This window comes from Harpegnathos saltator, unplaced genomic scaffold (genome assembly GCF_003227715.2).
Source record: "Harpegnathos saltator strain DR-91 unplaced genomic scaffold, Hsal_v8.6 scaffold185, whole genome shotgun sequence".
NCBI classification, from domain to species: Eukaryota; Metazoa; Arthropoda; class Insecta; order Hymenoptera; family Formicidae; genus Harpegnathos; species Harpegnathos saltator.
The window spans coordinates 273,907-297,107 of NW_020229967.1; the positions used below are offsets into that span (position 1 = coordinate 273,907).

Genomic DNA, 23,201 nt, shown 5'->3' on the forward strand with positions numbered 1-23,201 from the left:
CCGATGATTACGCCGCGCGCGCGGGTGCAGTCTCGCCGGGCCGTTCGTGTACATGGTGGACGGTAATTTACCGCGTATGTACGCTAAATACGCGATATCGCGAAACAATGCTTTCGTGCTTGCTGCTTTTTCAAGACCTCCTCCAATCGTCGGAAAATTATTACCCGTGCGCGAAACGCTCGCGCGTCTCTTTGAACTTGATTTAATATTCACACCTCTTTTTATCGCGCTTCGCTGTTTGACGCGCAAGAAATACCGACTTGTCTCACGTGAGATACCTAGATCTGATTTCAGAGTGTGACGCAAGCTTCCCAGCGTTGATTCGCGTTTGAGGATATATCGCGTAATTAAAAATTTTCTGTTGGTATTTAATCAGCAGATCTCGTGCACATATATGTAAGTTCGCGCTTGGGATCGAGGAAACCCGGCCCATACTTTGTAATCTCGTGGAATTCTTTAAAGATTTTATTACGAGATAATGGGAGATTTATGAGCAACTACGCGCATCTTCGACTCGCGAAAGTGCAATGTCTGAGAAACGTCGTTCAACATGAAATTTAGTATGGAGTCGAGCGAGAGTTAAGAGCGAACACACAAACCTACGTGACACAGTTGGTCACGTATTCTTACTTACCTGTCCTGAAAACAAATATATACATGAATAAGATATATCACATTTATCATATCACGAGAGGTTGATACATCTCCGTTGCCGTTTATACAGCCGTCGAATACCGAAGTCGATTTGACTCGCGTGGGATAATCGGGATTCCACCACAATAAATTGGCGACTATTGACGCTTATACGTGGCGGTAGCGGCGTCTCCTCGACTCGCGAACGACGCGTTCCTTCCGGCAAATCGCTACGCCGCCGCCGCTTCTCGTCGGGGTCTTCTGGTACCGCCACGAAGTAATCATCGCAAATTAGCGTAATTCACGTATAAAACTCTCTCGCAGCGGTCGTCCGTGGCCCTTGCGCGGCCCGGAGTTTTCTACGGCCGCGTCTTAACGGCTCGGATCTCGTAACGTAACTCGATAATTGCCGCAATCTCGGGGAGCGCCCTTTCGTTATTCCGGCCATATGCCGCGGCCCGGTGGTACACCCCGGAGGTACGGTCCCGAACTACCGACTGTAAAACTTCCTCTCCGGACGAATGGTCTTATTTTTTTTCTCTCGGTTCTTTCCCCCGCACAAGCGCGATCGCGATCGCGAGGTGCAACCGCTTCACGGGATGACTGCACTCCGAAAGGAAAACGGGTTTCCTCTGTGGGCGATTGCACATTTTTCGATTCCGTCGATGGAGATCGTACAGTTCATTCCGGCGACAAAAAGGACACTCCGGTAAAAGCGACTACAGATTATTGAAATTGTCGACGACGACGGCGCCTTCGCTTCCTCTGATAAAACGCGATCGCGAGCAGCCATCTTTCGCGTCGTGATGGTGCAAGAAGGAAGGACAACTTTTCATCGATATAAAATATATTTCGTAAACATTTATCGCAACAAGGATCTTATAAAAAAGTAATATTGATAGATATTAAATATAAACGTGTCCGTTGGCAGCACAGCATTTGCAATGTTCGTTGAGATGCAGCGCATGAAAGTGAGAATATTATTCTGGAACGAATTCTGTCTCGTGGGGTTAATCGAACACATTATTCCGCTTCTTGCCTACACTTTGCGGGTTGCGATGCGTCTTTATAATTCGCACATAGCAGAATCTTCGAAAGTTTCCTTGCCGGACAGGATTAATTATAATGTTTTTTTCACATAATGTAATTGACTGCGAAAGCACTAGAAAGGAGGTCCTGAATCATATTCCGCATCTTTTCTGCATTTTCTGCGCTTTCTCCATAATTTTTACAAAAGAGAAAAGAAAAAAAGAAAAAAAGAACAACAGTTCCAATTTACAAAACTGATTGATGACAGTTTCCAATCGCTAAGCACCCTTCCAACACGTCAGGAGCGAGCGTGCGATCAATCTCGAAAGATTCGCAACAGTCCTAAGGCACAAAAAATGAGTCACACGCGGACATTCGTTAGTCGGAAACTTGCGTTTCCGATCGGAAGCCTAACCAGTTTCGCATTAGCTCCCCGCTGACCAGATTAGGAGGAGCCTCGTCGGGCAACTTGCTCTTCTTCCCGCTTCGGCCGGATGACTGTTGCGATGGCGTTTTGCACTCACCGGCCGCGGCGTTGTTCTCCGTTGACACCGATGACGGAAATATTATCGATATGTGACTGACCCAGATTTGCCGTATCGACACGAACTCCCGGAGCTTCGTAGGTGCTGAAATGCAGTTTCGATCAATACACGTTATAATATCCATTTGACGGAAAGAGCACACGTGACAAGTATTTGTAAAAAGTTTGTAGATAAAATAAAAAATGCAACACGCACGAGTACGCAAAAGGAACAAAACTGATGAGTATAATCACCAGAGACAATATTCGTTTGCGTGTGCGAAACAGGACGATACTTTTTTCTCGCGGCTAAAATATACTCACCGTCATCCGAGAGTACGTTGCTGGGCCCTTGCCAAACGCACCCGATTATCTTCGGCTGCAGTTTGTGCGTCTTCGTCTTTCTTTCGGCTTCGAATTGCTCGCCTAGTAGTTTCAGCTTCATCTTCTGTGTTTGCGGCGACTGCAACAGGCGGACAATGCTTGTTTCACGCTGACCCGTATATTCAAGTAAAAGCTCTTGTATATGAGAGAAAGAAAGAGCAACTCCTTCTCAACTTCTATCATTATAATATATACTTACTATAATATCTTCCATTTCCTCTTCGTCGGCCCGCGCTTCCTCGTCGGACAAGTATCTAAGTTGCAAAATGCTTTTCTTAGAACAGCACGCGCACATATTCGCAAAATATAATAAACGCACACTCGGCTATGTCGATTATTTATCTTTATGTAACGCGGCGCTCGCGATCCTCGCGTGTGCGTCGTATGAATTAATATTAACAATGATGCCGAGAGATAACGAAGTTAATCGTTCTCGCAGCTTCAGACTTAATACTTCGAGACCGAAAAGACGAATTCCCGATTGTGTTCGGAACAAATCTCGCTCACTCGCGACGTTCAATCGTCGTTTGCACGATACTTACCCATGCGGCACCATAAACTCGTTGTCGACGTCGTATTCGTTATCTTCCGGGTTCTCCTCGTCCTTTTCGTCGTCGGATCCTTTGAGGGACTCGCCTGGCTCTTCCTCTTCCCACTCGTCGTCGGAATCGATTTCGTAGTCGAACCATTTCTAAAATACGAAATGCACACACACACACACACATACACACTCGTGTGTAAGTTCTTCCCGCTTGCCTGTCAACGTCAACGCACCAGCATTACTTATCGCGCGAATACTCTTTCGATAAAGTATCGACCCTACGATCGCGATCTCACCCTATCGTCGGCGTTATTTTACACGATGTCTATCTTCGGCCTGTTTATTCTAGTCTCGAGCGCGACCACAGAGCTTGATGATGCTCGTCATGAATAAGCAGGACGTCGGTATCAAGCGACTTCCTTGACGAGCGATATCGCGGCTTTCGGCGACCATCTCCGACTCATGGTCGCACCGAGATCCGTACGTAGTCGCTCGTTGGACGTTCCATCAAAATGTAGATACAGTCCTACTCTCGGGATCGTGTTTCGGTGAACAAGTGTCGACCGCGGTTTACCGCGAAAGATTGCAGCTGGGACTTTCGCGTCGGAGACACCTTCGTGTAACAACGATGCGCGAGGTCGGTCCTCGTCCGCGGTCTCGCCTGTTGAAGAGTGCGACGCGTCACGCGTCGGGAAGCACGAAGTCCTGAAGAAGTGTGTCGTAACCCCGCCCTCGGAGACGGGAATGCACGTAGTACACCGCGCGGCTCTCGTTATTCGCGTTTGCAACTTGGTAGCTTGTTAAAGTAGCTATTTTCATCATCATCGCGTACGCGGTGATATTCAACCTCGAGTAGCTATTTTTACGGTACTCTTTTTCTCGCGCTTCGCCGAATTTCGAATTTCACTCCTTCGCTAGCTAGGGAGAACAGTCCTCCTTTGGTGCTGCGAGAATATAAAATATTCGCGCGATATTTTGGATCGAGATAGATAAATGGCGCTGTTTTAACGCGCGATAACACGCGCGTTGTAATGCGCGTCATCGGACGCGCGATAATTATAATCGGAATCAATTTCGGCTCGGCGCGCGGGAATAAAATCGTGTCGCGGAAGTGCGCGTTTCTCTCGCCGAAAAAGTCGATAAATTCTCTCTCTCTCTCTCTCTCTCTCTCTCTCTCTTTCTCCCTTCCTATCTCTCTATCTCGTTCCCTCTGTCCGTCTTTTCTCTTTGCACCGCGGCGCGAGATATCCTTTGTTCGATAAATCAACGTCGATTTCATCCCTACGTGAGCATCAATTACAAGACTCTTCTCGAGACATTAATTTATTATCGGGGAGAAACGTAATCTCACGGGCGATTGATACACTCGTCGCTCGGGCGAGTAACATAAAAACAATCGCCGGCTCTCTTTTCGCTAATAAACCAAAAAAGGGAGAGGAGAGCGCGTACGCGCGCTCGCAAGCAGCTTTTGGCAGCAACACGAAGGTACGTATGACGTCTCATGAGGCGCGTAATTTATTATCGAGGATACGCGGTGTTCTGGGACCAATCGTACATTTCCTTCCTCGCTCCTCGTCCGACTCCTCTTCGCGTTTCGTTTACTTATTTATTTATTCACTTGTCGATCCTCCACTTACTCATGTTCGAGCGTTCACGCTCACGAAATAGTGTCTAGGTGTTAAATTTAATGGCAGAAATCAAAGCTGAAAGCTGAACCGCTCTCGTCGAGCGAGAAACTGCAGAGACAAGAGAGAGAATAGCCCGCGCAATTATCAAAGGAAGAAACCTCTCACCACGAGCGGAGGACGCGACTTTGAAAGGAAATCTTATCTATCCCCGGTTAATGCCTTACGACCCCCGGCTACTAACCAATCGTATCGGCTCTTCACGCGTTCACGCGACACCGGGATGTCGAGAGAATCCTAAGCAGACCTACCCTTCCCCCTTCACCCCACAGCACCGGGGGCACCCTTCGCGCGCGCACGCACGCACGTACGCACGCACGCACGCACGCACGCACACGTGGCCGAAAGGATGCGCAACGCCCAAGAAGGAAAGCGCAGTTATCTCGGCCTGCGGGCGCGGGATGCGCTAACGCTCGCCGGTGCATGCCGAAGCGCCGTACATTATTTACAGCGTGTTGTCGCCCGCCGGGCCATCTGTAATGGCTGTTTTATGCCCCATTAAGATTACGACCGGTGCTCCTCGTCGTGCACACCGTAGATTAGGAGGCCGGCAATCGGACTGATTTATTTCACGAATATTCGGCTAGACCTGCACTTCGTTACGGCCGTTATATTATATAGCGTGACCGAGACGACGCGCGGCCGCGGCGCATGGAAATCGGTGCCCGCCCTCCCGCTGCCGCTCGTGAACTGTCATCGCCGTAAAACGTGATTAGCCCTGTAATAACGCTTTGTGGGCTCCGCGATACGAGGCCGCGCGCGCTCTCGAAAGCAGACGCGCTCGTCGAGAGTCGCGTTTCCGTCGTAAACCGATTTAATTGTCCTTCTTTTTTTTTTTCAAGCTCGCCACGCCCGATATTTTTTATCATCGACACGGATATTTACGAATATTCCGAGGGGCAATCTGAATTTCTGAACGATCGAAATGGGGGTTCTCGCGAACGACTGGAGAATTCTATTTCTAAATTCTCGGAGATTGAACTGTGACTTTTTGACGGAAAATTCCTCACGACGTTTGCTCGGTTGAGAGATCTTTTTTATCCCTCATGATGAGTGTTTTAGAAATAAATATCAATGATCGAATGGACTGCGCGAAGGAGATAGATAGAGAGAGAGAGAGAGAGAGAGAGAGAGAGAGAGAGAGAGAGAATGAGAACGAGAGACAAGGAAATGAAATAGGCGCGCGCTATTCCGCTCACGGTATTCCACGCAGTTCATAACAATGCAGGTTCTAAAATGCGTCACAAGATAAACACGCCGTGCGTTATCTCCGAGCACATAAATTTCGCGCGAAACGGACTATCGCGCGAAAGTGACGACGCCGCGCAACTGCGACTGATACTTTAATTAAAATATATACGTTAAGCAACACCGACATTTTTCCAGCATACGCGCATCACTCGTGTTTCAACCAACGCGAGCGCGATAACTCTCTGCGTAGATGAACGTAATTGCTCGACGAAGACAGCGCGACTACTACCTCCTTCCTTGCTTCCTTCCTTCCACGTTTTGAGTCTCATGAAGTGATGTCTCAGAGGGGGAACGATTTTCCGAAAGAGGGTTTAATTTTTCTCCTCGATATTCCGAGAACGTGGAAAGAGCGCGTAGCGTAATTCGCATTCGCGCGATAATCATTTTCTGCCATAATGCCGGAATAGAATGTTATACTCGTTAATGCCCGGACAAAATCACGGAGGTACGTTGCGCGATTGAGCGGCAATCGGGATGAAAATTGATACCGGTTGCACCGCGCCGCATCGAAAGGGTTAAAACAGCCGCACGTGAGTTGCGCGCGAAAGCGCGGTGTATTCGCGGAATATTACGTAGCGTATACGAACGTCAGTGAGATATATCGCTCCTGGATAAAACACGAAATTCATCCGATATCCGCGCGTGCCAACGTATCAGACATCGACGTGTAACTGCGTTTACATGTCTCTCTCTCTCTCTCTCTCTCTCTCTCTCTCTCTCTCTGTTCCTCTCGCTATCTCACTATTCCTATCTCTATCAACATTCTATATATATAGTATCATTGTAAAATTTCTGGTAGCCGCGCATATAATTTCGAATAATTAACACGCGGGGCATGCGCGCTCCGAGAGTTTATGAGAGTCTGAAGGGACGCAACGCCGGAAACGAGGGAAATCTCCGCGCGTAGATTCGCGGAAAGAAATGGATCGCTCTCGGATTCGCAGTTTGACGAAATCTGAGGCTTGATTTTCAGCATTGAGCGGATCCGATTTTGCCAATGAGGAGATTGTGGTTAACAATTATTCGTTCCACGTGATCAAATCCACCGGTGTTTTTCCGAATCTCCGTCAATCCAACGGCAGAAGGAGCAATTATCTCGAGCATCGTTCCGTAAAAAATTCTGAGCCGTATTTTCCATCGGTTCTGCTGGAATCATTGTTTCTCTGCAAATCCACCCGCGTTACAGTATCAAATTTTACTCGGTACGATCAACAATTTCATTTAGCTCTGAAACTTAGTCAGCGCGGCACGGAAGCACCTGTATATTATTTCGGCTGTAGATTTCCCGAACCAGTAGTTTCCCAGTTGTAACGGCAGATTTTTTCCCCCACGAAGACGTTTAATCCCCGCGAGCGTTTACGTCCCACTCGATATTGCAGCCGAGGTTTCTCCTGTCATTTCCTCGCTACCGACTCGCTACCGGCGATTTCGCGATCAGTTCGGAATCGCGTCTTGGACGGCCGGGACGATCAACAAATCCGACAGATGTCACATCCGATCTCTCGAATTAATTTCACCTATGCACGCGTTGTTTTCGCCACGGACGATTGGTTCAAGCTCTCACGAATCGTCAATTGAGCGCGAGGCAGTGCGCACAACGTTGCGAGGTCTAAGGTCAGCCCCGCAATGATAAACGAGCGATCGAACTCCTAATGACGGTGACTCGGGTGAGACACCTTTATCGGGCCTCCGTGTCGCGCTTTGGGTCAAAGTTGTCATCGCGTCGTGTTGCAGACGAAAATCGTCGGCGCGTTGCGCGAAGTCGAGTCGAATACGCGCGATGAGAAACCGTGCATCGTGTTCTGCTTCTTCTTCTTCTTCTTCGTCATTTCGCTTTTGTCGTTTTTTCCTCGACGATAATCTTCGTGTATAATCCGCGAAGATTCGTTCATCCGTCCGCCGTTTCGGGTCAACAGCTCTCGTTCGATACAACCGTCAGCGATTTTCGGTCGCGATCGCAAAACAACCGATGTTAATTCGGACTCTCGAAGTCTCGCTCGCCGCCGCGCCGTGACGACATTCTCGGCTGATCAGTAACGTCCGAGTTGTAGGATTTTCGGTGAAAAGGAAACAAACGCTTCCCGCCGGACAAGACTCGCGAATCACAATCACTTCTAATTGCGTAATTCAAGAAGAGACCGAGGAGATACCCATCCCCCTTGATCGATGCATATGTGCGTGTTGAAAGATGAAATAATAAAGTACGTAATCTACAAAAGATTCAAACATGAGGCATATAATAATTTAGGATAAAATAATTTAGGAAAGAGAGTGAAAGTGTTACACAAAATGTGACAGAGAAACAAATATGCATAAAAGAGGAGAGAGAAACAGCCGGACACGGGAAACGAACGTGCGCAAAAATGTAAAATTTGCTCGAGCTGAAAAGACAGAAGGGACTGATCGCACCGATTAGATTCTCGTCGTGAAAAAAAATCCGGGCTTCAGCAACTTGCACGCACGACCATTTTCTTCGGGAACACGCACGAATTTTCGCGAAGATAATTCGATATCGCCTAACGGAGCGCGCGACTGTCCGTCCGATTCATGAAGGAAAAAAGTTTCCTCGACGCGCTCTCCCGGAGCCTCGCAACGTCACGAAATCGCGAGATAATCCCTCGCCGTGCTTGTACGTACGCTCGATCGGAGTATGGATCCAGCAGTCCGCTCCTCAGATTACATCACGAATTGGAATTGCCACAGAGATATATATTATATATATAGTACATGTCTATCTGGTGCCTGAGCCACGTGCACGACAACGCGACGGCATCCCCGAGACATCCCCGAAGACGAAGAGAGGGTGCTCTCGCTCTTTCTCTCTTCCGAATCCGCGACGCGAAATCAGCGCGGTGCCGATAGCCGGCGGCGAGAGCATCGCGATTATCGCCGCTGCTGTCCGGGGAATCGTAAATAAGCGGGCTAATTGTCCGATCGGTAGGGATGGGATCAAGTTCACGACACGTTCTGGCGAAGCCGCGCGGTATTCAATCCCGCGCGAGAGAAGTCACGAGAAAAATCGCGATCAACAGAGATGGCGCCGCAGTTGGGGCCGCAAAAAGAGAAAAAAAAAAAATCCAACAAAGAAATAAAACGAAAAAGAGGCGAAAATCCGATCGACAGGAATGGAATCAAGTTGCAGAATCGATATGCACTGACGAACCCGGGTATCGCAGCCAGTACTTAGATTCGATCCCACGTACTCACAACGGAACGAACAAACAAACAAAAGAGAACTACCGAATGTAAAGCAAAATTGCGATCAACAGAGGGACGCCACTTGGAACCTCCAAGAGCACAATAAAAAAATAATAACAAAAGAGCAGAACGAAAAAAGAAATAAAAATTTTCATGACGTTTCGCGTGTACGTTCAAGCTCCAAGCTCAAGTCTCCGTCGCTCTCCACCGTCCGTCTCGGTTTCGCACATTTTTCCCTTCGTTTCGGCCGCTATTATAGTTGTGAAAAAGTTGTAAAAAAAAAGCAACTCGGAACTACCGGCTTGCCGGCTTCCTGGCTAAGCCGTTTGCGAGATACTCAATCCCATCTCTAACGACTAATATCGGCGGACCAAGAGAGGAGAAACGATGACGATGCGGGGGGGGGGAGGAGGAGGAGGAGGAGGAGGAGGAGGAGGAGGAGGAGGAGGAGGAGGAGGAGGAGGAGGAGGAGGAGGAGGAGGAGGAGGAGGAGGAGGAGGAGGAGGAGGAGGAGGAGGAGGACGACGACGACGACAACGACGGTGGTGGTGGTGGTGGTGTTGATGATGATGATGGTGACGGTAGTGCTGGCTGGCGCGCGTTCGCGCTCTCGGTGTTCTGGATCGGTGTTCGCGCGATCGGCCGGTCCCTTGGGATCGGCGCGGTGACAGCACCGGGTGGCACAGGCTAACATCCTTATCTCGGGGGAGCCGTGCGCCACGTACTCTCGTCACACGCTCTCGCCGACGTCTTCTCGGTTGGAGGACGAGCACCAGTTGCAGTCTCGATCGAGTTGCGGTCTCGGCGACATCACGACCCCCGACCTCGACGTGCGCGCGCGCGCGCGCGCTTCTCCGTTCGTCGGTGCTGTTTACTCGCTTTTCGCCGACGAACGCATGCCTTTCGCGCGACGAATGCATTGTCACCGTATAACCCGCGTTCAAGGTCGCCTCGATAATTCCTCACGGCAGCGATCGCGGTCGAGTCGAAATATGAGTCTTCCTCCGCGCTCCAAGTCGCTCTCGAACGGAATCCACCGCTCAACCACCGTCGTCACCGTCGTTCTCGCTGCTGCTCCGATCTGATATCTCGATCGATCTGCGATCGATCGTCGCGGACACGACGCGCTCCGTCTCTCATCGCCAGGGAGAGCGCGACTATGATACAGTGCGATCGAGCGAGCCACGACTTGACTGATATATCGCCGGAATACACCGCGAGTACCATAATCGCCCAAGTCCACTTAGACGACCGATAGACGACGGGTGATCTCGTGTGATCGAGAAACGCGAATCCGACTCGGAGAAGCCTCGGTGCGACCATGCACATTGGACACCGGACGCGATTGTTGTTGGAAGAATTGTAATTTTGACAGCGCGACTCTCGCGACGCGAAAAGTGCACTCCCGTGCGAGAGATTGATCTCAATCCTAGTCGGCTGATCTCTCGTCATCATGATCGAGGAAGCCATGACGTTCGATGTGAGTATAACGCAACGGTGCGTGCGCGGGTTCAAGTCGCAAGTCAAATTCGCACGATGTTTAATTAATGAAAGAACGACTTTGCTGCATTGAAACACAAACCATATTTCGATCTGATGCGTCTGATCGTGTAAATAATACGATCGTCTGTCGAAGAGCATTGAATCTGCGGGAACAGGGGAAACTGCGAGGACAGAAATTTGAAGTTATAATTTGAGGTAAAGAAACCTCCCTCTCACGGACGTTCATCTGCGTTTATTCGTAGATGACGGACGAACTGCTGTTCTCTAGCCTGGGTCTGACGATGGACACTGGTGTCGAGAGACAACTACTCTCTCCGACCAAGATGAATTTACCGTACGATTACGAGGTGTCGTGCGAGGCTCCGCTCAGCGACGACTTCGGCCTGATCAACAGTCAGTCGAGCATCGCGACGAATCCAATGGAATGCTACACCGATTTAACTTACTCCACGAAGTCGTTGTGGAACGACTGGTCGACCACCAATACGTCCACATCGTCAGGTATGCATTTCCACGTATCGCGTGTATATAATAATTAAAAATCCAAACACATACGAGGAGAATTTTCCCCGGCATCCGTCAAGTAAAAAAGAATATAGCTTCGCAGTACTTTTCAGCTCGATGAATTTCAGAATGAACAAAGACCATGTGAGTCGTTCTGACAATTGTCGCCTATGTCGGCTATGAGACATGCTCCGGTACTATTTGAAATATTTAAAAAAACGGTACGACGGATTATCCTTGTGTGGTGAGGTTCTATATTTTTTAATTATAAGGTTAAAGAAAGATATCCGAGTATCAACGTATGATACACGACGCATTATCAAAAACAAATTTAGCCTTGTAAGTGTATCGAAAAATCGATCACGGACGCTGCAGAAACGAGAGAATATCGCAGCCTTCTATACGAGACACGCTCCGGCTAATCGCACGCGTTGCCTTCGCGCTCGTCTGTGCAGGTTGCCTGAGCGAATTGAGCGAACTGGACTCGGAACTAGACTGGTGTTTGGAGAAGAGCTGGAACTCCGGTCTGCCGGAAAGGACGCCGCTGTGCACCGCGGGATGCGAAGGATTTCTGCATCTGCCGCTGCCGAATCCGCAGCAGACGCCGCAGTACGAGGAGCCGCTGCTGGTGCTCGGGATCGACTTGTGCACGTTGGAGAACACGCTAGGAACTAGCGCGATAGGTGCGTGAAACTATCGCGTCGCGAAAGCTCGCGGATATCGCGGTCGTACCGGCGAGTCGATCCGTGTTCCTCGTGAGATAAAGGCAATTAACGTATCGCGCGCAACGCTAATAAAAGCGATACCGCGTCCGGAACGTCCACGCTCTCTCGATGATCGTGCGTTAAGCTCACGCGACTAATGTGCACGCGTCTCGATTGCAGATTACAACAACAACCAGCTAGACGACAGCCTCCTAATCTCGTCAGCAGCTACCGCCGCGTTGGCGACGCATGATTACACCAATCGCAGCTTAGCGACTGCGACCGAGGACCGGTGCTTCCCGTGTACTTATCAAGGGTGTGTGAAGGTAACGACCCGCTCGATGTGCAATATTTTCCAGTCGTTTCGTACAAAAAGAACGAAGCCACCGTTTCTCGTAAAGAAAAGAAATTAAATATATTCCTGATATATTTCTAATCAGCAAAAAAAAAAAAAAAAAAGAAAAATCGACATTCGTTGGCTTGTTTGACTCTGACTTGATCGTACATCTGAGGACTCTGACGATGATATTTCTTAAGATTCTTTTCTCGAAAATTACACACGGTGTTAATATAGGTGCAAAATGTGTACCAACGTTGTCCATAACGAATGACGGACTCGCCTTCGTCGTGTGGAACGTATAGTCTATTCTTTATAAAATTCGCTACTCTCTCGTCGCGTCGAGTCTCATTTGTTGACTCGACGCGACCTACTGGAGTCAGCTAGTTTGAGCGAATCGTCAAATCTGGATTTTAGGTCTACGCGAAAGCATCCCACTTGAAAGCTCATTTGCGCCGACACACTGGCGAGAAACCGTTCGCGTGCACTTGGTCCGGGTGCGGATGGCGTTTCAGCCGATCGGACGAGCTGGCCAGACACCGACGGTCGCACTCCGGCGTGAAACCGTATCAGTGCGAGATGTGCTCGAAGAAATTCGCGCGCAGCGATCACCTGGCCAAACATCGCAAGGTGCATCGGAAGAACGCCTATCCGTTGTTCCACGGGGCTAGAGGACTGCGCGGCGGCAAGATGAATGTTCTACCAGCGGAGATTTAGAACCGACGCGGGTCGAAATCGACAGGCGAACGCGTTAACGCACGCGACATACCTTCTATATAGTATATAAGAAGATCGACGCGTACAGTGCTTAAAGTACGTAAACACTAGCTAACATTGAGATAACTTGTCGAACTAGTAACGGTTGTTCTTAACGCTTACAACGACTGACGGTCGATGGAAGGTCGAGAACTAGATAAAACGTTGTTCATTTTATTCATAAAAATCAATTAGATGATGCTAAAAAGAGTTCGCGTCTCTATCTGCTGCTCGAAGCACATTTAGCACATTCTGTAACTTCCAGAAGCGTATTTCTTAGTCTATCGAGCGTTAAGAACTACTGGATGTGAACTGTTCGACAGAATGACATAGCGTCTTGCGTTGTTTCCACGACGATTCCATGACGATCGAAGGATTTATCATGCAAATTTATTAAGATAAAAGTAGGTTAGCCACGCCGAAATTCTTCAACTGTGAGGAAATACAATCGGCGCGATTAAGTGAAGATTATATTGGATCCAAAGAGAGATTACTTTCAATCTACCTAGTATTAGAACGATCAGTCCTCCTTAGTGGCAGTTAAAAGAGTTACTTCAATAAGAAATTTTTATCAATATTATATGAGTGATAATAAAATCCTATCACCAGAAAATCACACGCACATTCGTGTTTTGTTCTTTGCGACTACTTTGAAGTCTAACTTCGTTCTCTTCGATCTCCCTTTGACATTATTGAATGTGAGAACGATGATTCTTACCTGATCTTTCACAAACGGCCGCCTAGGACTTATGACGCTGCTGCGTTTTCTCCACGTGCCCCAGTATGGAGGACGACGGTTGTCCCCGAACTGCAGTAACTTCGGTCGGTGTTTCTCCAAATAACGCGTCTCCCTGATTATGTTAGAGTTGCCATCATCATCCTCGTCTGTAGAAATAATTGAATCAAAATATGCAAAAGTTGATATCCTGAGTTTTCGGATATTTCTCTGATACTCGGTTATTTAAAAAATAATCTGAGCATATGAGTAATCAAATATTACGTAATACATATAGTACGTAAAAAAAGGCAAAATTAGGTTAAGTTCATGTCTAGAGTGTTATCATATTACATTTACTATCATATTATGGCTGCGTTCCAATATTCACTGCCAGCACTGAAAATCTATACGTGACACAAACTATGTATTTTCAGTATTGGCAGTGAATTTCGGAACGCAGCCTATATATTAGTACATTAATTTGAGTTGATTTATCAAATTATTCTATTCGCATAGCTTAGCTAAAGCACAAACGTAGTATTTACCTAATAAAATGATGTCGTTATCCTTCGCTTCCAGCGGCCATGTTTTAGAAGAAACTCGTGGTACGATTCTACCTTTTCTAACATTCTCGAGATACAGCTCGGACTTTGCATCTTTTGTGTTGCATTTTTCATCGAATAATGATCTTTCGTGTTCACTCAACGTTCTTCGACACACCGGCGCGATTCGCATGTCAACTTTCACCTCAAAGGGCATAAAATTTTTCACTTCGACAATACTTTCCTCTTCCATGGATTTAGCTTCTTGTTTTTTAGAAACAAAAAAACTGGCAAAATTCGACGCTGCCTTCTGCTTCTTACGCTCAGCCTCCAATTTTTCCTCTTCTTTTTTTCTCTTTTCTTCCTCTTTAGCCTCCTCTCGTTTTCTTCGTTCTTCCTCTTTCGCTTCTTTCTCTTTCTGTTTTTGTCTGTAATAACAAATAATATTTACTGAAAGGACAATAAAAGATGATAACAAAGTATAATTAAGTATTATTCATACTCGATTTCCATCTGTTTCTTGAGCTCCTTTAATTCTTTCTCCTTTTTCTTTTGCTCTTTCTCTAGTCTCTCCTTTTCTTCCTTTTCTTTCTGTTTCTCCTGTCTCTCCCTACGCTTATTCACTTTCTCCTCTAAACGTTTCTTCTCTTTCTCCTAAGAGATGAAAAATAAATGATAATATTGAAGCATAAAGTGAAAATACATTTGACAAAAGAACTTAAGCCTTTATCATGTAACATACCATTTTTAATTTTGCTCTTTCCTCCTTTCTCCTAGCTATTTCCTTTCTCTTTTCTATTTGTCTAGGTGTTAATTTCTTAAGTTTCATCATCGCATCTTTGTCATCCTTTGAAGTAGTTGGAGTTGTAGGTTTTTTAATTTTTTCTTCATTCATACTTGTTCTCGACTTGTCTAAGTCACTTTGAGTGTCAGTATCCGAAGATAAAATAGCGACATCAGAGTCTGATTTCACACATGTAGTAGAATCTTCTAAAACAATAACATTTTCTGTTTCTTCACTCACTCGAGACGTATGCAGCAATGGAGATTCCAGAGACTGCAAGTTTGTTGTATTTTGACAATCCTTTGATTTAAGTGAACTACTATCACAAATTATATTACTTGAAGGCTCACTATCTGCCTTCATGAGAAACTTCGTCAAAGCACCAGATTTCTTTCGAGATTTTTCAAGTGTTTTACTTTTTGTTACAGAACTCCTTTTTGGCGTAACATCAATTTTCTCCTTCTTCTCATGATCTTGTTTACTACTTTGCTCCAAGTCTTTTTTTTCTTCATCCGATATTAATTCATTACATTCTACATCAGTATCAGACTTTTCTCCCACTTCTTCTTTATCCTTTGAGATGCTTTTAGCAGAATTTTCCTTTGTATATTTTGTTAGTTTACTATTCTTGATTTCTTCTAAAGGTGATACTACTTTTCTCTTCTTATTGGGCACATTGTTTGTACTGTTTGGTGACTTAGAAGCACTTAACGTTTGAAATGGCAGCCGTGCTGAAATAACCAATTAAACATATACATATTCTATATGCATATAGAAGATATACTACAAATGTTTCTAAAGTAAACTTTGAAGTAAAAATACCTTGTTTTAGTTTTTTCTTCTGTGAATGTGTGATTACTTCTATTGTACAGTCGTCATCTTCTATAGAAACGTCCATTGCTTTTATTTTCTTGATTAAATTTGCTAAAAGAAAGCATTACTAAATATTTTTTCCTCTTTAATAAAGAAATTGGAACATAAGGAAAATCATATATTTCAACAAAATGACAATTAAATCACCTTAATTTATCTCGTAGTTTTTTAAATACGATCCTCGAAGACGTTTTTCAATAATTATTATAACAGTAATACGAGATGCACAGATCTGTCAATGCGACATTGTCGTCCTAACCTATACGAAGATTTCAATGAACGGGAAGGGTCCAGGCAAATCGTGTGTCGATATTCAACTAGCAACGGCAATTTAAAAAAATATTAATCCAAAAGGGAACAACTCTTAGCAAAAACCTAATGCTATACCACTCAAAAACAGCATTGCAAGCACATCACTAACATCACTTTGCCATTGTGATAAAATCCGCGGGAAAATGGACAGTGGAAAGGGTAAACTTTATGTGATAGGTCCGCATTATTAAGAATAAGTAGTAATGGACAATGTTGAAGAAAAGAGCCTAAATAACGAAGTCGTATTATTTGAAAATAAAAAGGTCCACTTAATTATTTGACTTTAGTCATACTATTTAATTTACTATCATACTATTTAATTTAATACTATTTGAGGGTCTATAGGAGCCAGAGACAAATCCAGCGTTGACTTTGGAGACCTCGTGCGGCGAGATCGCGAACCAACATCGTGCGCGCGAGCGCAAGAGCAGGAAGGTTGGATCAAGTCAGATTGACAAGGCGATCAATCGCACTGTCCTTGTCTTACTCACTCGGGCATTTCGCCGGCCGATATACGGCGAGAAAATGCTTTCCAGGCTTTTGAGTGAGTGAGCCAAGCGTCGCAGCGACTTACGTGCAATACCATTTTACAAATTGACGTATTTTGTTTAGCTGACGTTATATATCACCGCCAAATTATTATAGCATGTTCCTTATATTATTTCCGAGATCCCCACAAAGTCAGATTTTGCAATCCGGCCGTCCAAAATTTATGAAAAATAAATGAAGCGTTCGCCGTACCAAGCATCGCAGTGAATCACTCCAAAAATTATTTTACAAGATGCAAAATTTCGCTTCGTTAACGATACGAATAATTGCTAAACTGATACAGCATCTTCCTTGAACTATCCCTGAGGACCTTACACAGCCAGATTTTACAATCCGGCCGTCAAAAATTTATAATATATAAATAAAGTATTAGCCGCACCAGGAGTTGCAGCGAGTCAGGTGGAATACCATTTTACAAGAAGCAATATTTTGCCTTATTGACGTAATATATTGTTGCGCTCACTTTCACACTCGCGCTTGCACTCAGGTAAATGAAAACACCCGCGTAACGACCAAGAAGCTTTAATATTTACAGCATAACTCGCTCACGCTTTAAACAAGAATAATTCTCTATTTTAATAATTCTGAATTCTCGCGTCTGTCTTCGATGACAGCTTGCCAGAGACTCTCTGTCAGCTGTTCTTGTTGTTTACTTCTTATCGATTTTCCGTCGTCAGGACAATCCTCGCTCGGATGTCAAAATCAGCATCAGATGCCTAAGGCTCGCGGACAACGGACGCTACCACAAACCTTGTGGGTCGAATACAACAATATGACCATGAACTTGTTATAGCATATTTCTACAACTATTCCCGAGATCTCTACAGAGTTACATTTTACAAACAGGCCGTCAACAATTTATTATACACAAATAAAACGTCAGCTGTACCAAATATCGCAGCGAGTCAGGCGGAATACAATTTTACAAGAACAAATATATTGCCTCGTTGACAATGTTATAACCGCCAAATTATTATGGTATTCCTTGAACAATCCTCGAGAATCCTACAGATTTTGCGATTCGGCCGTCAAAAATTTATCAATTAATAGAGCGTTCGCTGTACCAAGCGTCGCTGCGAGTCACTCGAAATATCATTTTACGAGATGCAATATTTCGTCTCTTTGAAGATACGTATTATTACCAAATTGTTGCAGCATCTTCTTCGTACTATTCCCAAGATCGGTACAAAGCCGGATTTTGCAATCTGGTCGTCCAAAATTTATAATATATAAATAAAGCGTCCGTCGTACCAGGCGTTGGAACGAATCAGTCGAAAAATCCTTGTAGGAGATGCAAAATTTCACCTCGTTGACGATATGTTTCACCGCCAAATTGTTATAGCATCTTCTTTGAACTATCCCCGAGAAACCTACAGAATCAGATTTTGCAGTGAGGCCGTGAAAAATGTATCATAAATAAATAAAGATGTTTGAAGCGTCGGAGCGGATCACGTATAGTACAATACCATTTTACAAAATGAGATATATTATTTCACTGATGTAATATAACATCAACATATTGTTATAGCATATTTCTAACACTATTCCCAAGATCCTCATAAAGCCAGATTTTACAATCAGGCCGTCTAACTTTTATTATAAATAAATGAAGATGCATCAAGCGTTAAGGCGGATCACGCGAATACAATTTCACAAGAAGAGATATTCAGCTGCGTTGGCGATATATGTAACCGCCGAATTGATATGGAATATTCTTTGAACTATTATCGAGGTCCCTACAGAGCCAGATGTTGCAATCCGGCCGTCAAAAATTTATCATATATTAATAAAGCATGCGTCGTACGAAACATCACAGCGAGTCCCGCGAAGCACCATGTTACAAGAAAAAATATTTTGCCTCGTTGCTGTCATATATCAGTACCAAATTGTTATAACATATTCTTCGATCTATCCCCGAGGTCTCTACAAAGCCAGATTTCGCAATCAGGCCGTTTAACATTTATCGTATATAAAAGACTGTACCAGGCATTGCAGCATGTCACGTACAATTTTGGAACATGAGAAATATATTCATACATCTTTATTTATTTATGATACATTTTTCATGGCTTGACTGCAAAATCTGGTTCTGTAGGTTTCTCGGGGATAGTTCAAAGAAGATGCTATAACAATTTAGCGGTGAAACATATCGTCAACGAGGTGAAATTTTGCATCTCCTACAATAATTTTTCGACTGATTTGCTCCAACGCTTGGTACGACGGATGGCTTTATTTATATATTATAAATTTTTGACGACCGGATTGCAAAATCCGGCTTTGTATCTCGGGAGTAGTACGAAGAAGATGCTGCAACAATTTGGTAATAATACGTATCGTCAAAGAGATGAAATATTGCATTTCGTAAAATGATATTTCGAGTGACTCGCAGCGATGCTTGATACGGCGGATGCTTTATTAATATATGATAAATTTTTGACGGCCGGATTGTAAAATTTGACTCTGTAGGAACCTCGACAATAGTTCAAGGAATATTCCATATCAATTTGGTGGTTACATATATCGTCAACGTGGCAAAATATCTTATGTTTTAAAGTGAAAGCTGGAAGGTATTCATATACATACACACGGCAATACTTATGCACTGCTCATATATATGCCAATACTAATGCATTGCTCGCACGCACGAACGCAAGGCAGGAAGGTTAGGTTATATAGACTGCACTATAGTGCAACTGGGGTACACTTTCCGTGATGTCTACACTTACAAATTTTGCCACGCATACATCATATTTGCTTATCAGACATACATGGATATCTTCCTTATATTAATATCTTGGGTCGTACAGAGCCCGATTTTGCGTTTAGGTTCTTGAAAATTTGTAATAAATGAAAATATAGGTTCGTACTGCACCGTGGGATGAACGTTCATTCAAATTATTTAATCGATTTTTATTTCGACTTTCTTTCCAGAAAAGCGCTCTATACGACCCTGCGGACGTTTCTCCTGATTGCAAATATCATACATATAAGGTGATTCTCTTCGTATTTTATTCATAATTTGCAATATAATTTTGCTTAGTTCGCAGGTCTCCGCGAGAGGTCTCTAGTGTGGCTCCTGCAGATATTAAGAAATTTTTCGCTATATTCTTGCGCAATATTACCACCGAGACAGTTAAAGTAAGATAAATATAGGTTTTCTCACTTTAGCTTATTGCACCAGTTCAGCAGTGCAGTTACAAATAACAGACCAAATAATAAAGATCGTTAAAGGTCTGCAGTATATCGATTCTGTAATTCGTTATTGGAGTTAATGACACTTTTGTTATCGTTGCGCAGCTTTTGTATACCGTAGAAAAGCTGCGCAACGATAACGAAAGTATCGTTAACTCCAATAACGAATTACAGAATCACACCATAGGACAGTGATGTCAGATGTAATATATTGCGACGCTACAGCGCATGCGTGAGATGACGTAGTCTCTATGCCAATGACGGCAATAAAGCGCATCGTAGGGTCCATGAAGCGGCCCGCGCTATCCGATCAGCTGTCTTCCAGGTTGCAGCGTAGTTTTCCCGTGTTTCTTGCGCGAGTGCCTTATCTTAGGTTATATTGTTCAGTGGATACTAAATATCAGTTACACTAACATTATAATTCCAGTGGATACTAAGTAACAGTTACGTTACATTAACATTATAATTTTTCACTCAATTATGTAACTGTTACATAATATTTGTATTAGACTCATATAAGACTATAGATTGAGAATTACTATCGGACCAATTAAAACAACCACGATTTAGATTATCTAATTTACTCGATTGCAATTCTCAATATATAGTATAATACGGGCGCTATAATACCTTAAAAAAGATACGATACTGGGGCTTTTACTTAAGCAGCGAGCACGTCATCTCACGCATGCGCTGTAACATCGCAATATATTGCATCTGATATCACTGCCACAGGAGCCAGAGGCAATCCAGGGTTGACCTTGGGGGCCTCGTGCGGCGAGACTGCGAACCAACACCGTGCGCGCGAGCACAAGAGCTGGAAGGTTGGGTCAAGTCAGTTTGACAAAGACGAACGATTGATCGCTGTCTTTGTCTTACTCTCTAGGACATTTCGCCGGCCGATACTCGGCAAGAAAATGCTTTCCAGGCTTTTGGGCGAAAGAGCCAAGCGTCGCAGCAACTTACAGTCTGTAAAGTAAGAGCGTGTACGGCATAAATGGCAGTTGGCTTCAAATATCGTCCTAGTTTTTTTTAGCCGTATTGTGAGGCATATCTCAAGCACAAGCTTTGAGGAAAAAGAGTGTGCACTTTGAAGCAGCTGACACGACAAATTCGTCTCATTTGGAGGTCTTTACCGAACGAATACGCAGTCAACTTAATGGAAAGTATGCCTCGGAGATGCCAGGCAATTATCAATGCCGGTGGTGACTGGACTCATTATTAATGGTATAACGTTTTTCTTCTCATGGAGTACAACAAATCTATGTACTTAAAAATCATTAAAACTAAATTTTTCTACACATTAACACGTACACGCTCTTACTTTACAGACTGTAGTGGAAAGTAGCCTCGGAGATGCCAGGCAATTATCAATGCCGATGGTGGCTGGACTCATTATTAATGGTACAGCGTTTTTCTTCTCATGGAGTACAATAAATCCATGTACTTAAAAATGATTAAAAATAAATTTTTCTACACATTAACCCGTACACGCTCTTACTTTACAGACTGTACGTGCAACACCATTTTACAAATTGACGTATTTTGTCTTGCTGACGTTATATATCACCGCCAAATTATTATGACATGTTCCTTATATTATTTTCGTGATTCCCACAAAGCCAGATTTTACAATTAGGCCGTGAAACATTTATGAAAAACAAATGAAGCGTCCGCCATATCAAGTGTTGCAGCAAATCATTCGGAAAATCATTTTACGAGATGCAATATTTCGTCTCGTTAACGATACATATTATTACTAAATTGTTACAGCACCTTCTTTAAACTATTCCAGAGATCGCTACAAAGCCAGATGTTGTAATCCGGTTGTCAAAAATTTATGAAAAATAAATGAATCATCTGTCGTACCAGGCATCGCAACGAATCACTCGAAAAATTATTTTACGAGGTGCAAAATTTCGCCTCGTTGATGAAATGTATCACCGCCAAATTATTATAGCATATTCTTTATATTATTCCCGAGATCCCCACAAAGCCAGATTTTGCAATCCGGCTGTCAAAAATGCATCATACACTAATAAAGCGTCAGCAATACCAGGCGTCGCAACGAGTCACGCGCGATATAATTTTACTACAAGAGATATTGTGCCTCGTGGACGATATACATAATTGCCAAATTGTTATAAAACATTCCTTGAACTATTTCCGAGGTCCCTAGAGCCAGATTTTGACATCTGGCAGTCAAAAGTTTTTCATATGTAAAAGAAGTGTCAGCTTTATCAAGTGTCGCAAAGAGTCACACGCGATACAATTTACTACAAGAGATATTGTGCCTCGTGGACGATATACATAATCGCCGAATTATTATAAAACATCCCTTGAACTATTCCCGAGGTCTTCACAGAGTCAGATTTTGAAATTTGGCAATCAACAATTTATCATTGACAAATAAAGTGTCAGTAGTACGAAGCGTCGCAAAGAGTCACGCGCGATACAATTTTACTACAAGAGATATTGTGCCTCGTGGACGATATACATAACCGCCGAATTGTTATAAAACATCCCTTGAACTATTCCCGAGATCCCTACAGAGCCAGATTTTGAAATGTGGCAGTTGGAAGTTTTCCATATGTAAAAGAAGTGTCAGCTTTACCAAGTGTCGCATTATGTCACGTTCAATATCACTGTACAAGTTCAGATATTATGCTCGTTGTCGTTACACAGGGTGTCCCATTTTAATGTCCCACCCCAAATAACTTTTCAGTATTGAAGTTTCAAGGAAAATGATGATAAATAAAATGATGAGGAAAATGATGATAAATAAAAGGTGTAGGGATTTAAGTGAGTTACCTTATGATGCCCTTGACTTTGACCTTGACCTCTATTTTCAAGGTCAACTTGCGCTTTTTAAATGGGAACTCTTTCTTTTTATTATACTGTTTTTTCTACTAGTTAATTTGAACAACTTTCGTCTAAAATATTTTTTGATTTATCTAATATTTTTTGAGATATTTGAAGAAAACTCCATAACTTTTTCAATATTTAACTTACGATATCTCGCTAACTACTTGTCGGAAGAAAAAGTGGTTTCTAGCTTTCTTGCTATTTAGTCTTAAGAATATATTGTTACAATAGCGCCCTGATTTTTGTTAATTTGATGATTTAAAAATTTCCAAAAATCAATAAGTTAACAAAAGTCAGGGTGCTATTGTAACAATATAT

The 23,201-nt window shown here is 43.9% G+C and overlaps 2 protein-coding genes across 3 annotated transcripts; one reads left to right on the forward strand and one right to left on the reverse strand.

Annotated features, from left to right (window-relative positions):
• Positions 1 to 1,468: 1,468 nt before the first annotated feature.
• LOC105190050 (Chromatin assembly factor 1, p180 subunit) lies at positions 1,469 to 16,434 on the reverse strand. The gene is made up of 10 exons (XM_011152530.3): positions 16,113 to 16,434; positions 15,915 to 16,016; positions 15,051 to 15,823; positions 14,811 to 14,962; positions 14,312 to 14,736; positions 13,767 to 13,933; positions 3,112 to 3,260; positions 2,769 to 2,823; positions 2,510 to 2,648; positions 1,469 to 2,291 (listed from the first exon to the last, which is right to left on the reverse strand). Exons 2-10 carry the CDS (start codon positions 15,988 to 15,990, stop codon positions 2,041 to 2,043), a joined length of 2,187 nt encoding a protein of 728 aa, XP_011150832.1. The 5' UTR covers positions 15,991 to 16,016; positions 16,113 to 16,434; the 3' UTR covers positions 1,469 to 2,040.
• On the forward strand, positions 4,068 to 13,373 carry LOC105190049 (zinc finger protein 226). 2 transcript variants are annotated; one of them, XM_011152529.2, is made up of 5 exons: positions 4,068 to 4,595; positions 10,990 to 11,248; positions 11,707 to 11,934; positions 12,136 to 12,281; positions 12,710 to 13,373. In XM_011152529.2, exons 2-5 carry the CDS (start codon positions 10,990 to 10,992, stop codon positions 13,007 to 13,009), a joined length of 933 nt encoding a protein of 310 aa, XP_011150831.1. In that variant the 5' UTR covers positions 4,068 to 4,595; the 3' UTR covers positions 13,010 to 13,373. The 2 variants fall into 2 exon arrangements, with proteins under 2 accessions (XP_011150831.1, XP_025153532.1); XM_025297747.1 differs by lacking the exon at positions 4,068 to 4,595 and adding an exon at positions 9,814 to 10,724.
• Positions 16,435 to 23,201: the final 6,767 nt, after the last annotated feature.

What these genes read in the sequence shown, in the direction of transcription:
- LOC105190049 (XM_025297747.1), top strand. Translation starts at nt 10,698, where the DNA reads ATGATCGAGGAAGCCATGACGTTCGAT. An exon ending in AGGAAGCCATGACGTTCGAT is followed by an intron (nt 10,725 to 10,989) that starts GTGAGTATAACG and finishes GTTTATTCGTAG; the next exon opens with ATGACGGACGAACTGCTGTT. An exon ending in CAATACGTCCACATCGTCAG is followed by an intron (nt 11,249 to 11,706) that starts GTATGCATTTCC and finishes TCGTCTGTGCAG; the next exon opens with GTTGCCTGAGCGAATTGAGC.
- LOC105190050 (XM_011152530.3), bottom strand. Translation starts at nt 15,990, where the DNA reads ATGGACGTTTCTATAGAAGATGACGACTGTACAATAGAAGTAATCACA. An exon ending in AAGAAACAGATGGAAATCGA is followed by an intron (nt 14,737 to 14,810) that starts GTATGAATAATA and finishes TTGTTATTACAG; the next exon opens with ACAAAAACAGAAAGAGAAAG. An exon ending in CAACGTACTCTCGGATGACG is followed by an intron (nt 2,292 to 2,509) that starts GTGAGTATATTT and finishes ACTGCATTTCAG; the next exon opens with CACCTACGAAGCTCCGGGAG.